The sequence below is a fragment of the Lissotriton vulgaris genome, chromosome 10 (assembly GCF_964263255.1).
Source record: "Lissotriton vulgaris chromosome 10, aLisVul1.2, whole genome shotgun sequence".
In the NCBI taxonomy this organism is placed as follows: Eukaryota; Metazoa; Chordata; class Amphibia; order Caudata; family Salamandridae; genus Lissotriton; species Lissotriton vulgaris.
The window spans coordinates 1,143,709,394-1,143,726,010 of NC_141698.1; the positions used below are offsets into that span (position 1 = coordinate 1,143,709,394).

A 16,617-nucleotide genomic window follows, 5' to 3' on the forward strand; every position below is an offset into this window, starting at 1 on the left:
GAGTGTTCTGTGTAAATTGCAGAATAGAAACTAGTAAGAACCAATTGGAAGTGTTGTTTTAAAGTCACATGACTTTACATGCGCGTCTCGACGCCTGTACGCGATAGGTGGGTGCGGGCACCCGGTCGCGCACTAAATGTAAGCGGTGAAAAAACATCCTATAATATGCTCTTGGAGCACGTTTTGGTAGAAAGAGTTAGTTCTGAAGAGAACTTTTTTTTTTTTTTTTTTTTTTTTTGGAAACAAGTGTTATGATGCTTTTGATTTCTTAAAGTTGCTACGACATTTTTCAGTATGTCATACTATCTAAATAAAGTGAAGAAATTTAACTTTTCTTGGAGCATTTATGACTCTCAATTTTGTGTTTAATTAGAGTAAAGCTTTGCTCTCCGTATACAAGAAGTTTTCCACAGTTCGTGCATTTCATGTGCACGTTCGCCAGATATGGTTTCAAGTCCATTTCAGCACTCGATGGAGATACAGGTCGTCCACCGGAAGATGTGCTGATTACTTCTGATGGTAATAGCGTGGCCTCCGTTTTTCTTGTCAAAGGTGGTCGCTCATTTCCTTCAGATTCGGAAGATGAATGCGGAACGGTAGCCATTGCAGCGAAGTCTTCGGGAAGCTGTTTAACGTTGCTCTCTCTTGAGAGTAGAAAAGAAAGTGATGGAAGTGGGTGGAGTGCTGCGTGTAAATTCCAGAATAGAAACTACCAAGAACCAATTAGAAGTGTTGTTTTGAAGTCACATGACTTCACATGCAAGTGTCAGGTCCTGTACGCGATAGGAGGGTGCGCGCACCCGGTCTCGCACTAAAATAAAGCAGCGAAAAAACATGTCATAATATGCTCTTGGAGCACGTTTTGGTAGAAAGAGGTAGTTCTGAAAAAAACTTTTTTTTTTTTGTTTTTTTTGGAAACAAGTGTTATGATGCTTTCGATTTTTTAAAGTTGCTACTACATTTTTCAGTATGTAATACTATGAAAATGAAGTAAAGAAATTTATCTTTTCTTGGGGCATTTATGACTTTCAATTTTGAGTTGAATAAGAACGAGGCTCTGCTCTCCGTACAAAAGAATTTCTCCACACTCGTTGCATTTCATGTGCACCTTCGCAAGATATGGTCTCAAGTCCATCTCAGCACTCGATGGAGATACAGGTCGTCCACCAGAAGATGTGCTGGCCACCTCTGATGGTAATAGTGTGGCCAGGGCTCTTGTCGATGCTTTTGCATAATGCTCAGGATGCCTTTGTTTAACATGCCGCTGCATGGTGTGTATAGAAAAGGAATATTTTTTATTTGGATTTCCCCTTGAGAGCTCTGAATTGCATATCGTGCAGATTACTTTTGGCGCATTCACTTTCTTTTGATCTTCAGGATAAGTAAAAAATTGCCAAATGAAAGATTCCTTTTTTCTTCTTAACGGTGGTTGCTCATTTCCTTCAGATTCGGAAGATGAATGTGGAAGGGCAGCCATTTCAGCAAAGTCTTCCGGAAGATGCTCGACGTTGTTGTCTCTTGAGAGTAGAAAAGATTGTGAGGAAAGTGGGTGGAGTGCTTCGTGTAAATTCCAGAACAGAAACTACTAAGAACCAATTGGAAGTCTTCTTTTCAAGTCACATGACTTTACATGCGCTTCTCAGGACGTGTAGGCGGTGACACTATCTAGTTACGAACGTGATTACATACTTAGGAACTAGCATTCAAAAAAACTATGAAATTCACTGAAAAAACCATAGGTTTTACACACGTTATAGTTAGGAAGTAGCATTTGAAAAACCTATGAAATTCACTGAAAAAACCATAGGTTTGACACCAGTTATAGTTAGCTGGAAATTTTACTGACATAAAACCAATGAAATTCCACGTTATAGTTAGTTGGACTCACTATAACTTGCGCGTGTAATGCACTGCTGATGACATCACATATTACATCACTCATGACATGGTCAGTTACATCACTCATGACATCACTGATGACACCATCCAGTGAATGTGTGTCTTTCTGAAAAATAAATATGTTTTATATATGTATATGTAAAGGTCGATGGAAGAATAAATGTTTAAATAAGTGTCTAAATGGATTTTTTTTTTAAATCGATTGGTAAATTTTCTTATTAAGTGTATATTAGTGAATACATATTGTAATATCCTATCATTCCCTATGTGATGCATTTATACCATCTTTAGAATGTTCATAAATGCTGCAGTCAGAATGTTAGTACTCTGACTGCAGAGTGACAGTTTGCATGGGCTGAGCACCTGGATAGGAGCTCCTGGTGGGGTCTCCCTTAGGTCCCTTAAGTCTCCTATTGAGCTTGTACCTGACTTAACTTATCTGCTCAATAAAACTACATGAAAACTACCTTCAAGCGTGGACCTATCTACTACATTATTTTGGCGACGATCCTGAAAGAACCTACAAGCAAGTTACTACAAGCAAGTTACAGAATACTACAAGCAAGTCACAAGTACAAGTTAATCTGAATTTCACTCAAGACACCCCAACTGGCACTGAGACCCCACCAGTGACCCGACATCTGTCGCCCACAACAGCCTGCCAGTTATACAAGTGTCTGGTGAGTCATTTCTCTGACTGTAGTCCCTTTCTCAACAAACTGGAACCACTAAATTGCTTTGTAATTACAAGCCTTGCCAACCTGTGCTGAATCAAGCCTCTACACAACCTCTAGCGACAGTTAGGCTGATCACACTTTGTCGAACTATTTTATAATGAGACTACAAAGATTTAAATTTAGTTTGTCATCATTCTTCAACCTATTTCTGCTTAACTCAAAATTTATAAATTCTTTCTACAAGCATTTGGATGACAAAAGCCAATCTAAAACATCGTAACCGAAAAGAAAAGCAAATTATCAGTATTGTGATTTCTTTTGCTTTTAAAACGTGTACAAATGGATACTTGATGCCACCTAGTGGAGAAATGTTTAACTTTTTCATGACATTCGGCTTCATTTTTAAAGTGTTCACGATTTTAACCAGAGAGGCAATACAGTTCATACAAGAGGTTAAACTCTTCAAATCCATATTGCTGAGCGAGACATTTGTGACACGGAGACATTGATGACATATATCGCTGTGACATTCATTTCACCGTCACCGCATCTACACAAAAATAGACAAAGCTTTTCATCTTAGCCCGTCACATACCTTCCTGGAAGTCAGTTAAATGACGGTTAGTCACAAGCGATCTTTCCTCCTTCCCATCTGCCATCCTTTTGATGACGTCTGTAGAACGCTACAGGGAGTTGGTGAAACCAGATTCTTCTTGGATCTTGTGACTCCTGTGACGTCAACCTTGGGAGACACGTTCTCCGAGCTTCTCACATTATTATGACCAACGTGGCCTCCATCTTATAAATGTTTTGGTCGTCACAACAACAACAAACTTGACATATTAACAGTCAACGCGTGAGTTTAAAGACAATTGTTTCGGTGATATACACACCAGTGTATATTTAAAGTTTGTTCTACATCAACAAAGAACAGCATACACAGAATCTCGGGTGAGACAGTTCGCTCACCGGCGTTCTCTTAACTTAAATTTTATAGTGTATAACAAACTCAGTGCAAAAATTTCTCTTTATTAAAATTATATAATACATTAAATTGTTATATAATATAAAGTAAGTACCTATCAAAAGTAATGTGCCCTTTCACAGCATTATATTTCTAATCCAAAATCATTTAAGTTAGTAATGTCTCTTTAGCAATGTCCTCTACCATTAACTGCCTTTTTGTGTGGTGTTTAGTATTTGTCTGACTATTTTAATGTAATTTGAGGACAGTTTAAAAGTGTTTTGGAGCTGGTCTCCGTACCCTAGTTCATCTTTAGTGTTGAGTGGTGCGCACACTCATTCACTAGTCACTCCTTTTGTATTCCTCATCTAATTAGTCTATACTTTTCACAATGTGACTTTTGTTCTCTTGGGCAGTTATTTTGTTTTTACAATAATTTAGATCTCATTGCACTGGTGACTTGAATTTCATTGCACTTTGGTGAATATGAGTTTAATTGATGGACAGCCTTTGTTTGACAGCACAGCTGTGTTTTCCTTACAATTTTAGCTGCATTTGCTTAGGGTTCCAGTCCCTTTTAGTTTTCAGTGCTGCTTGACAGTTTTCGATATACAGACTATTTCTGTGTTGCGTAGGGTTTTAGTCCCTTCAGTTTTCTGTTGTGCACATCAGTAATGGGACTATACTCCCTTTAGTTTATAAGTGTGCACATCTAGTGTCTATTCACAGATTACACCAATTATTGTTTCTCTGTGTTTTGCTAAGAATTATAATCCTTTAGTTCCTAACAGCACTACATTAGTCCACACATGGACCTCATATAGATTTTATTAGTGCTTATTTTGATAGAATTTATTGAAAATTTATTGAAAAGTTTAATTTTTTTTAACTTTTCTTGTGTTAAATTCTACTCATTTCTGTTGTGTGTCTTGATACTTGCAACACTTGTAAGTTCTATTCTCATTCTCATGCACTGTGCAAATGAGATTTTGTATTAATATCATATTTAGCTTGAGTTTAGTTCTATTTAGGTGCTCCCATGCACTTATTGCTAAATATGTTCTGTTTCATTGTATTTTGAAAAATTTTCTTGCACTATTACCTTTACATTACTAATTTGTATTTTGTTTTAGGTTAATGGTGTTTAGATGAGGTTTCTTCTATTTGTTCCTCATCTTCTTTTCTGTTTTTTCTTCTTCTTTCTCTGCTTTTCTGTGTTCTATAATTTCCATTTCTCTTCGTTCTCCATTCATTCCTGTTCTGGCCAGTAGGTATGCGTTGGAGTTGTGTTTCGTATTTTCTTCTTTTCTTTTCTTTTCTGCCGTTGTGTGAGAAGGGAGGATGGTCTGTATGTTTGGTTTTATTCTCCTATTCCTATTTCTGGATTGCTTCTTTTCCTTTTTCTGGATTTCTATTTCTGGTTTGTTCCTATTCCTACTTCTGGATTGTTTCTTTTCCTATTTCGTCAATTCTTTCTTTCTTGTGCTCTCTTTTCTTGATTTCATTCTCTGCTTCTAAAATGATGTTTCTAACTTTTAAATTTTTATATAAGAAAGGGGGATATGTAATATCCTATCATTCCCTATGTGATGCATTTATACCATCTTTAGAATGTTCATAAATGCTGCAGTCAGAATGTTAGTACTCTGACTGCAGAGTGACAGTTTGCATGGGCTGAGCACCTGGATAGGAGCTCCTGGTGGGGTCTCCCTTAGGTCCCTTAAGTCTCCTATTGAGCTTGTACCTGACTTAACTTATCTGCTCAATAAAACTACATGAAAACTACCTTCAAGCGTGGACCTATCTACTACACATATATTAGCAAGTAATGTTTAAAAATTTAAATATATGTATCAGTGTTTCACTTTGTGTATAAGTGGCTGTATGGGTTGGTGAGTAGCTACATGTGTGTGTATATGGGTTATTATATGGTTTTTTTTTAGTATCAGTATGAGTGTCTGTATGGTTTGGTGGGGGTGTTACTTAGCACATAGATGCATCAAAGACTGACTCACTGTTTGTATGTTTTTTGAAAACAGCATATGTGCAGGACTGTATGAGTAGATGAGTGTGTATATGTGTGTGTTAGTGATTGAATGCCTATCTCAGTAATGTGTTTATCAGTAACAAGATTCATTTTAATCTAGTATATGTGAGTATTGACGTATATAAGTCAGTATATGTGAAAGTGAGAGATTGTAAGAGTTCCTGTTTAAATAAGTATGTGTTTCTATAAGTGATTGTTTAAAAGAGTACATATGTATAAGTTTCCTTAGAAGTAAGGTGGTAGTGTGTGTATATCTGTATATGCAAATAAATGGATGTTTATTAGTTTATTTGCATATGTGAGTATATGTGTGAGTAACTTGTTGATGACTGTCAGTGTGTAACAGGATGAATAGGTGTATCACTACATATGATGAGTGAGTATATGTATGAGTGACTATATAAAACTGTTGGTGAATGTTTGAATGTGTACATAGATGGTGAAATTACTGAATTCGTTGTTGTAACTGGTATGGGTATATCCACTTTTTTGAAAATGTTAGTTTCTATTTTTGAATATGTGTTTCAAGGGTTACTTTACAGTGAAAGGAGATCAGTCACTGTGTCACAAGGATGGTGTCATCAGTGAGTCATGAGTGATGTAACTGACCATGTCATGAGTGATGTAATATGTGATGTCATCAGCAGTGCATTACACGCGCAAGTTATAGTGAGTCCAACTAACTATAACGTGGAATTTCATTGGTTTTATGTCAGTAAAATTTCCATCTAACTATAACTGGTGTCAAACCTATGGTTTTTTCAGTGAATATATATATATATATATATATATATATATATATATATATATATATATATATATATTACTATTCTGCTCCTTTACATTTCCTACTCCATGGACAAAACAGACATGGACCTCAATCGTTGATGGCTTTGCCCCCCTGTGGTGTGTCTGGAGTCAGGGCTCACACTGAAAATGAAGGTTGTTGTGCACTTGCAAAGTGTCCCCCAGAACTGGTTTGCACTGGGCTCAGAGCCCTGGGCCCAAAAGAGAACAAATACATTTACTGTATAAAAAGAGGGTCTCAGACCTCAGACTTTTAGATCCTTTGCCAAGGAAAAGTGCTGTAGAAGCTGAGGAGGAATACTGTCCATGTGCTGTTTGCAGTCTGGGATTGGCCTGCAGTGGCTAGTTGCTGCCAAGGAAAGGAGAAAGGACTTTGCTGTGTCCCTTGCTTGAGGAAGATCTCCAAGGGCTTGACCCTGAGCTTGATTCCTTCTGAAGTCTCAGGGACACAAAGACTTCACCACCAGTTCCCCTGAAGTTCTTGCTGGGATTTCGCTCCTGCTAGGAGGTGCCGGCTATTGTTTTGGACCTCTGCAGGCTGTTTGCCACTGGAAGCGGGGAAAAGTAACTCTACTTTGAGAAGCATGACGCATCCGCACCTGTTTCCCATGCATCGCCAAAGAAATTGTCGCAGCGCCTTCCCAAGGCTCAAGAAATCAACTCACGGTGCATCAAGTGCACCGATCTCCGAAGTCTGAGATCACAGCACCAATTTTGACGCAAGGCCTGCTGTGTGGCTGCAAGAACACACGCATCATCACAGATCATTGCATCCCATCGAGTCGCCAAGTCTGTCACATCATTGGGGAACGCAGTAAGAAACTGATGCATCACCTCCTCTGGGCAGCAATAAGGAACTGTTGCATCACCTCTCCCAGAGCAAGAAACTGACGCATCCCCTTCCCTGAGTGTAAGGAACCAACACATCACCTTCCCTGTGACCCTTTTTGTTTGTGTGCGTGACACATTCAAGGTGCTTTGTGTGAAAACTGTTGCATCTGCAATTTGCTTTGAACTGCAATATTTTTACCATTTGAAAGTCATATTTTTTATACTGTATTGTGGATTTTTTACATTTTGCTCTTGTTTAGTTTAGAAAAAGATTACACATTTTTCTAAACTGTTGTGGTGTCCTTTTGTAGTGTTTTCACTGTATTACGGTAAGTGTCCACAAATGCTTTACACACTGCCTCTGAGATAACACTGTCTACTGGTGCCAAGCTACCAAGGGGGCGAGCAGGGGTTATTTTAGAAGTGTATCTCCCTTACCCTGACTAGAAGCAAGGGTCCCTAATAGAGATGCCCATTTCTAACATTGGTGATTAGCGGTGAATATGCGGTGAATATGGTGGAATTTGGTTGTTGGAACTCAGGTTAATTGTTGCACCTGTTGAGCCTTGTCAAAATGGAAGTCAACTTTTGGCACCTGCCCATCTACAAGATGAGGGAACTAAAAGTATTTTGTAAGGAGAGGGGGCTACCTGTGAAGAGGTGATCCACAAGGCAGGATCTTGAGGCAGCCCCGCATAGTGGGGAGGGGGCAGCTCCGGTTCAGTCAAAGAGCCAGGTCTTGAGGCTCCTCCTGAAGGCATGCCAGGTGGGGGAGCGTCTGATGTTGACTGGGAGCTCGTTCTAGGTTTTGGCTGTGACGTAGGAGAAGGCTCTTCTACCTGCTCTTATTCTGCGGATGTGGGGCATCTCTGCGAGGGCGAGGTCGGTGGCGCGTAGGTTTCTCTTGGGTACCTGGAAGGAGACACTCTCATTGAAGTATTTGGGTCCGATGTTGTGGAGGGATTTGAAGGTGTGGGTGAGCAGTTTGAAGGTTACTCTCTTCTCGATGGGGAGCCGGTGGAGGTCTCGTAGGTGTTGGGTCATGTGTTTGTGTCGTGGGTTTCTGAGGTCGAGTCTGACTGTGGTGTTCTGGATGGTTTGAAGTCTGCGTTGGAAAGTTCTGTTTATTCTGGCGTAGAGGGTGTTGACATAGTCAAGTCTGCTTGTTATGAGAGCGCGGGTGACAGTTTTACTGCATTCAGGGGGAATCCATTTGAAGGTCTTTTGGAGGATCCGAAGGCAGTTGAAGCTGGTGGAGGCGATGCCGTCGATCTGGCGGGTCATGTGAGGGAGGAGTCAAGGATGAAATTGAGGTTCTGTGTGTGGTCTGTAGGGGTGGGTGGGCTACCGAGGGCAGAAGGCCACCAGGAGTTGTCCCAGGTGGAGGTTCCGAGGATGAGGATTTCATTCTTCCCAGAGTTGAGCTTCAGGCAGCTCTTTGTCATCCGTAGAGCGAGCCTTTGCTGAAAAAGAAATGTGTGTAGCTCTGGAAGTAAGCTTTGCTGGGCTGGAGGTGAAGTCCAGCACAGATGGTGGCAGCAAAAAGGTGGTATCTAGTGCTGAGGGAGCAGTACACACACCCAGAGATGTGGCACCTGACTTGATGTAGGGGGTTGACATACAAAAGGGGGTTCAGGTTGATGAGGTAGCTCCAGTGGTGCGCAGTGTCCCTGAAGTGAATTGGAGAACTGGCACAGGGGATCATATTCCTAGTAGTGGGAGGGACACTTTACTGACACTAGATGAGAGATGCAGGGAAAAGGGTTCCCCCTTACTAGAAATCCTGGTCTGTGAGTGGGGAGACCACCCAGAATAGTGTAGGTTGAGTGACAGAGACAGTCAGACACTGTCATACCAATCTCAGGAGAGTTATGTGTGGTATCTTTGAGAGGAACTGGATGGTGAGGCAAAGGGTATCTTGTTTAACACCTGTGTTGGGGCTGTGTAATTCAATTGGTCGAGAGCATATTTTAAGTCCCTGTTTTCCCGAGCTATGCCAATACCTGGTGGAGCGTGAGTTCTCTGATCCCTGGGAGCTCACACTGCAGGCAGAACTTTTGGTGGATTCTATAGGGTGTCAAGAGGCATCTGGAGGTGGTCCTGAAGGAGGTGGCTCAGGTTTGCCCCAACCAAGTGAGGTAGGGGAGGGTTGTGATCGCACAGATAGGTCCCAGAGTAGTGGGAGGGTGTGATGGGCCCCATGTCGTGACTCAGAGGAGAAGGAGTTGGAGTGGGCTGTGTCCTGAGGTGCCTGAAACCCAGTCTCAAGCCGTGGTTGGTTCCATAAGGGAACACCAGGAGGGGGCCTATTCTGTACAGGGAGGCCATAACCTGAGGCTGATTCAAAGGTGTAAGTTGAGCTTTGGGATACTGCTTTAACTAGCATTCTACCAGCTCTGTTGACTGGCAGCCCCTCTGCATTTGAGGGGGTACATGAGTTCAGAGAGAGGGGTGAGGGGGGATGCAGTCCCCAGTGGAAGGACCAGTGGGTCAGGGTTTGCCTGCTCTGATATCAGAGCCCCCAGGACTAACCCTGGTGAGGCCACTTCTGGCCTGGGGAGTCTTCATGCTCTGTCAGGTGGACAAGAGGTAGGAGGACTACACCAGGCAGACTTTTACACAGAGGAGTGTGTTTCCCTTAGGGGGTGTTGGTGTAGTCCCCAGAAGTCCTAGGTTGCCAGGCAAAGGTCCAGCCTAAGGGTACAAACACTGGGTTGGAGGGCCAGTTTCAGGGTGTCCCCCCTGACTTGAAGGAAGGAGAGACTGCTAACAGTACCCCGACTGGGTTGTCTTCTCTGGGAACCGATCTAGGTGGGAGGGTGCAAGGCCCCAGTATGGGTTCGGGGAGAGAGCAACCTCACCCCTGACCTCTGCCCAGTCTAAGGGTACAGACCCTGGGCTGAGATAGGAGTTACAGGATAGAACCCCTGAACTGGGAGTTGAATTGTGCAGGACACCTGCCACAGCTGCCCTGACAATTTTGCAACGGGGTTCCGCTCCATGGGTCTGGACAAATGTACATATCTCTGCCAACTAGAGACTCCCATTTCTAACTGATTCCAACCTATGGGCCTCAAACTGGTGGTCACAAGAAGTTAGTATTGCCCCAACCACAAAGATGATTGTTAAACATCTTAGAGTGTTCCTGGGCCAATCCCTGTCTATGGAAGCTCAGGTATGAAAAACTGTGGAACCTTGTTTTTAAATGTTACGTTTGTGAAGAAGTGCCATCCTGCTTCTTCCTTTGTCCAAGCCTTATGGCGAGTCTCTTGGATTATGTCAATGCTTTACTCACTTCTATCAATGAGTCCTAGTTGACAAAACTACAGGTGGTGCAAAAAACAGCAGCTCTCATAGCTGCAAAGCTCCTGCAAAGGCCTCACCCGCTTCTCTTTTACAATCTTTACATTGATTGCCAGTTGGTAAGAAGATTGTCTTTAAGATCTGTTGTATGACTCACACAGTCCTAATACGGAAGGGCCCAAAATGCTTAACCTCGAGGCACACTCTATAAAGTCTTAAAAAGGCTCTGTGCTCACGTGAAAAAAGGGTGCTTGTAATCCCTTGGATTAAAAAGTCTCGCTTAGAGGAAAGAGCTTTCTCCTCTCTAGATTCTCTCTACTGGAATGCTCTCCCTTTTCATTTATGTTTCTGTACGATTCATCTCAAATTTAGTAAATCACTTAAAACTGAACTGTTTTAGGGATAGTTGTTGTGGTGAGAGCGGTATGGTGTCAGGAGACTCCTTGTGCCGAGATAACCCTCTGGGGAGTTTTTGTGTACAATATTAATTATTGTAAAATAATATGTAGAATTTCATAAGGACACCATCAGGTCCGGGCATTCCCTACTAGGCTGTGTTTAATAGTAGAAACAACCTTGTCTAGACTGACCTTTGTCTCTGAAATGACTTTATCGGTACATTAAATTGTTTGATTGGAGGTCCAGAGTAGTATTTGTTAAACGTGTCACCCAAGGATGTGGACAAGCATGAGTGTTGAGAGAAGAGAGCCTTCTAGTTAAAAATGTAAACTGAACCGAAATGTACACATGCCAGAATTTGGATTGTTGTTCTACATCACAAGCCTGATGTTCTCCTACCCCAAGGTAAAATATATTGTTCTCTGATTTTCTGCCTTTTCCTACTTGTCCAGATGAATTGGTCCCAGTGTCTGTACCTGACCCAGACAAGTCAAACTGGCTATGTAACGGGAACAGCTTTCAAAGGCAGAGAAAATTGATGCACTGTCTAGCATAGTTTCTGTATGTGTCTGTGCCTTGCTGCAAAAGAAAGCCATCAACAAGCAATTCTCAACCCACCTCGTGCATCACCACCTGCTAGACAATCCCCAATCAGGACTCAGTAAGAACCACAGCACCAAAACACCACTCATGGCAGCCACCAATGACATCCAGACCATCCTGGACTGAGGAAACACAGCTGTCCTCATTCTTGACCTCTCAATGGCTCTGGGCTCTGTCTCCCACAACACGCTCATCAGAACACTCCATAACATTGTCATCCACGGATCCACGCTTACCTGAATCTGCTCCTTCCTCACAAGAACAACATAAAGGGTCAGACTGCCTCTTTCATCCCCGAAACCAAGAACCGGATCTTCAGACTCCCTCAGGGATCGTCCCTCAGCCCTATCCAGTTCAACATCTGCATGGCACCGCTCACCAACATCATCCAATCACAAGACATCACCTTCCTCCCCTGTGCCGATGACACCCAGCTCATCCTCTCCCTGATGGGCAATACAACTGCCACTAGAACCAACTTCACCACATGCATGACCATGGTAGCCGAATGGATGCAAACCATCTATCTTAAGCTCAACTCTAACAAGACAGAGGTTCTGATCTTTGCAACCAGGACCTTTTCATGGGGCTACATCTTTTGCCCATTGGAGCTAGGACCAACATCTACCAACCATGCAGAAAACCTGGGGGTGTTCCTAGAGGAAACAATGATGGCACAAGTCAATGCAGAGAGTGCCTCCTGCTTCCACATCCTACATATACTATGAAAGACTTCAAGGTGATGCCCCAGAACACCAGAAGGACAGTTAAGCAACTATACTTTGCTAGCTGGCTTTACTAGCTGTCTAGACTACCACAACACACAATACATCGGAATCTCCAAATAACTTATTCACAGATTTCAGATCATCCAGAACACTACTATGATACTGAAATGTAACCTCTCACACCGCACCCACATCCCATTTCACCTCAAAGAGCTTCACTGGCTCCTCATGCACAAGCACATCTAATTCCAGCTTCTCATGCACACATACATTTTAAACAATACTGGAACAACTTACTACAAAAGTCATATACACTTCCACCAGCCTGCCAAACAACTCTGCTTTACTTCACTCTTACTTGCACACACCCTGCATATCCGCAAAAGCAAAGCAGAAGGTCTCTCATTCTCTTGCATCCCACAAAAACATGGAACAACCTCCCTCATCACATCAGAACCTCTTCCTTACTTCGAGTTCCGCAAGAGGATAAGACTTTGCTGTTTGAAGTCCTTCCTTGATTTCCTTAGGTAGTTGTAACGACAGTTCTCTCCACACTCAACTCAAGATTTACAGACCTCCACTCACCTATACGGCTAAACAGAAGATTTCTTCCAAGTAGCCCTCTAGTAAGGCCCGTGCGTAATTGCAGCCCTGGCTCCACGAGGAGCAAAGCCTTATGATGAATCATGATACCCATCGGGTGTTTGAGGGCTCGGACTTCCATGTAGGAAGACCCTCTCCTTAATTGAATCATTTCCACTTACACTTTATATTTGACATTGTTTCTTCCTCTAGGAACACGTACCCCCTGTTTTGTATTTATTTATTCTTTGAATAAATTCACAGGAACTACATGCCTACATGTCTGCTCAAGAGCCTCAGTACCCTCATGGGTGATTAGTGCGCTATACAAATGAACATAACATAACGTAGCATAACATAGCATAACAAAACCTTACCATAACATATCATAACATGCATCTCTATTCCAAAGTGTAGTAGTGATTGTTCGTATTTGGTATCACCTCACAGCTAGCCACCCTGTTTTATTTGGAAAAAACTGCTGCCTGGCATCCAACCCAGATGCCGAGCTCAACTGTGTCTTTTAATAAGGATTTGCTGATTGGTCTTTGAGACATGGAGTCACATTGTCTCAGTCCACTCAGATCTTGTGAGTAGTCAACCAGACTTCTGCACCTCAGTATTTAATCTGTAAGACTTCTACCATGATTAGAAGGTAGCAGTCCCATCAACACCTACTATTCTACAGAATGCTCAGAAAATAAAGCTGCTACTCCCAGTCACATAGGGCATAGGATCTTTGCTGGACTGTATCCCCGTGCCCTCAGAGAGGAATCACCACTTTACATTACCTAAAAGTAACCTTCTTAGGAAACAAGAATAGTACGATTCTTATGCACTCTCAATTTCTAACCCCCCAAATTTTCGACTGCAAGAATTTGTTGTTTCCAAAACATTTGAGGATCTGGTTCCTTGGGTGAATCTCTGAAAAAGAACTGAGCAGACCCACCCTGGTCCGGACTCTTCCTGCACTCATCAAATCGTTGGATCTTTGGTATGAAACGAAAGCTTGACAGCTAAAGATATAGGCCAGGAATTGTTTCTCAAATTTTAGCTAAGCATTATAAATCATAGTTGAAGCTTAAAATTAAGTAATTAAGTTTATTTGGATGCAGTCACCTCATTTAATCAGTAATGTACAAGGACTAGAAGTTGGCACACATACGACCATTTTTAGCTGTTGCAAATGGAGATTCAGCCCATTTGCCACCATTAAAATGGCTTTTGCCATGTACCAACCCTCAGTAACCTATTTCTGACTTGGTAAATAGGGTTTGCTACTTGCTATTAGGAAGGAGCGTGCCAAGGGTGTCCTTTCTTAACAGCGGGTCACAGGGGTATGTGCACTTGTTTTGTGACAGCAAAATATTTTCAATTTACTGCCTACTTCAAGTAGGTGGTTAGCCAGTTGCAAACAGTAAGGGGACCCCTTCCCCCTAGTGAATGGCAGCAATTTATTTTCTTAAGAGCAGGCAGTGGTCCCCTACTCTAAAATGAAAAGGACACTGTTTGTTTTTCTTTTTTAAATGCATCCTGTTTTCCTTAAAGGAAAATGGGCTGTATTTAACTATAAAGAATATTGCTTTATTTATAAAGCAACAACACTCATGGTGGTCGGCTGACCCTAGTAGTCCACCATCCCTGTGATCACAGGCCATACCCAATGGGTTACACATTGCAACCTACCTCATGAAAATGAATGAGATAGGTCACTGCAATCCCATTGGGAATTGCTAAATGTGTCTGATACACAGTACTTTTCATTTAGCAACTTGCAACTTGTGTTTTGAGAGTCACAACATGAATTGGTTGTACTTGTGACACTTAGTGTGTTATTTTGTTAACATTGTACTTGATTATATTAGCAACGTCATCAGCATGTGGTCAACCCTACACACATGACAACTGGCATTTAGACTGTGGTGGAAAATGTGCTTACCCATGAGGTCAGCAAAGACTACACTCTCTGCTCCTCTGATAAAGTGCTGCCACTTGCTTTTAGAGACCCCCGCATTCCTGCTGGGAACCTCTAAGCCTTCAGAGCATCCACTGCAGTGGTGTTTGCTTTGAAGGCATAAGAACTTGCAAGATACAAACTTTTGTGTTTCATATTGTAGTTCATGAGCTAGAGTTTTTTCATGAAAAACAGTAAAGTAAATGGTCCTGTAATTTGAAGAATGTTGTCCTTGAGTGTGGGCATCATTTGACAATTCCCCTGCCATGGGTCGCCAAGCCTGACATGGTAGCCCAGAGCTGGGAAACATTGTGACCTTCATTCTGCCCAATACAGTCCAGGCATTTGCTACTGTAAGCTGACGGTCAAGTGGAAGAGAAGCTATCAGGTTAAAGGTCTCTGCCACTTGAGAACACTTAGGCTCTACCGGTAGGAAACTCACATTGTTTGACCTCTTTCTAGGAGCCGCATTTACCATAGATTGACACACTGCAGCACAGCAAGCCTTCCTGCTGCGCCGTGCGTCTAAAGATAAAGGTAGGAATGCGCAATATCTACAAGATGTGGTGCATTCCTGTCGTTCTCCCCTGCACTGGTGCACAATGGGATGACATGCATCAACCCAGGCACCCTCATAGATACTGCACATTCCTACCCCTTTATTTTGATGCACAGTAGCACAGCAGGAAGGATTTCTGTGCTGCAGTGCATCAAAATATTATATAGTAAATGAGGCCCATAGAAAGAGCAAAAATGAGGAGAAATTAAAGTATTTCTACTCATTGCACCACATTAAGTCCTCCTTTTGAAAGGCACATTTTTAGTGATGCCTCAGATTTACAGATCCTTGTACATCTGGGGCAGAGTCAAAAAGCCCTGGGTGTTGCTGGGAACGCCCCCAGCAGCACCCATTGCACGTCCCTTTACTGCAGAAAACAGTGTTGCAGAGGGCTAGAGTAGCAAGTCAGTGTTAAGCCATGCACAATGGCTCAACGCAGCCTTCTAAATATGGCACAGAGCTCCACTGGAGCATAAAAAAAGGTGACATTCCAGTGACGCTAGGGGCTTGTAAATATGTACGTGAGAGGTAAGTGGGGCAACTGAACCGTGATAGATTGTGGTTCACCTGCTGATACAAACTCAAAATGAGGCAACAATTACTTCTCTGTTGATTATTCTTATTCTTGCACATCCATATGGATCTCACCTTTTTTCCAAGTCTGTTCCCAATTCAGACAGGAGACATTACCTGCTTAAAGTTGGGATGCCAAAGAATGGCTCGGTCATCAATGGTGAGCTGTTCCTCCCCGGAAGGGCTTCGATGGAAGCTTCCCACTTTGATTCTTGTATAATTACCCCAATCCTGGTAATGCCAGTTAAAAATGTGAAAGCGCGTGGGCGGGTCCCCAAGATCATCGAAGTAGATTTCATCACCAGAGGAAGTTTTAAAATTAATATCCCTCATGTAATGATGTAACTGGAAGAAGACAGAGAAATAGTAAGAGGACACAGCAAATAAATAACCACACATTGGAATAATACCTACAGTAGAATGAATAGGGTCCTGACTAAGCTGCTACTTTCATTGTTGCACTGGAGGTTGTGATTAAAGTCTTTTTGTTGGGTCACAGGTCATAAAGGTTCCAAATCAATGCACCACATGGTAACTATATTGTCCAGTTTAGTCATGTGGACAGAGCATGCAGGGAAAGAGCTGCTGCACTGGGTTTGAGGCAATGAATGTGCTATTGATACAAAATGGACATCAGTGGTATAGACCACACCGCCGTTGGGTGAAGTGAGAGGTATTGCAGGATTTGGTC

At 42.3% G+C, this 16,617-nt stretch overlaps 1 protein-coding gene across 1 annotated transcript in view; it reads right to left on the minus strand.

Moving 5' to 3' along the window:
• The window catches only part of LOC147689484 (vomeronasal type-2 receptor 26-like), a 120,256-nt gene extending 103,997 nt beyond the window's left edge, over positions 1–16,259 (minus strand). Inside the window, exon 1 of the mRNA XM_086942252.1 lies at positions 16,032–16,259. Within this exon, the coding sequence (XP_086798378.1) occupies positions 16,032–16,259 (228 nt within the window). The remainder of the gene's footprint in view (positions 1–16,031) is intronic.
• Between the last annotated feature and the right edge of the window lie 358 nt (positions 16,260–16,617).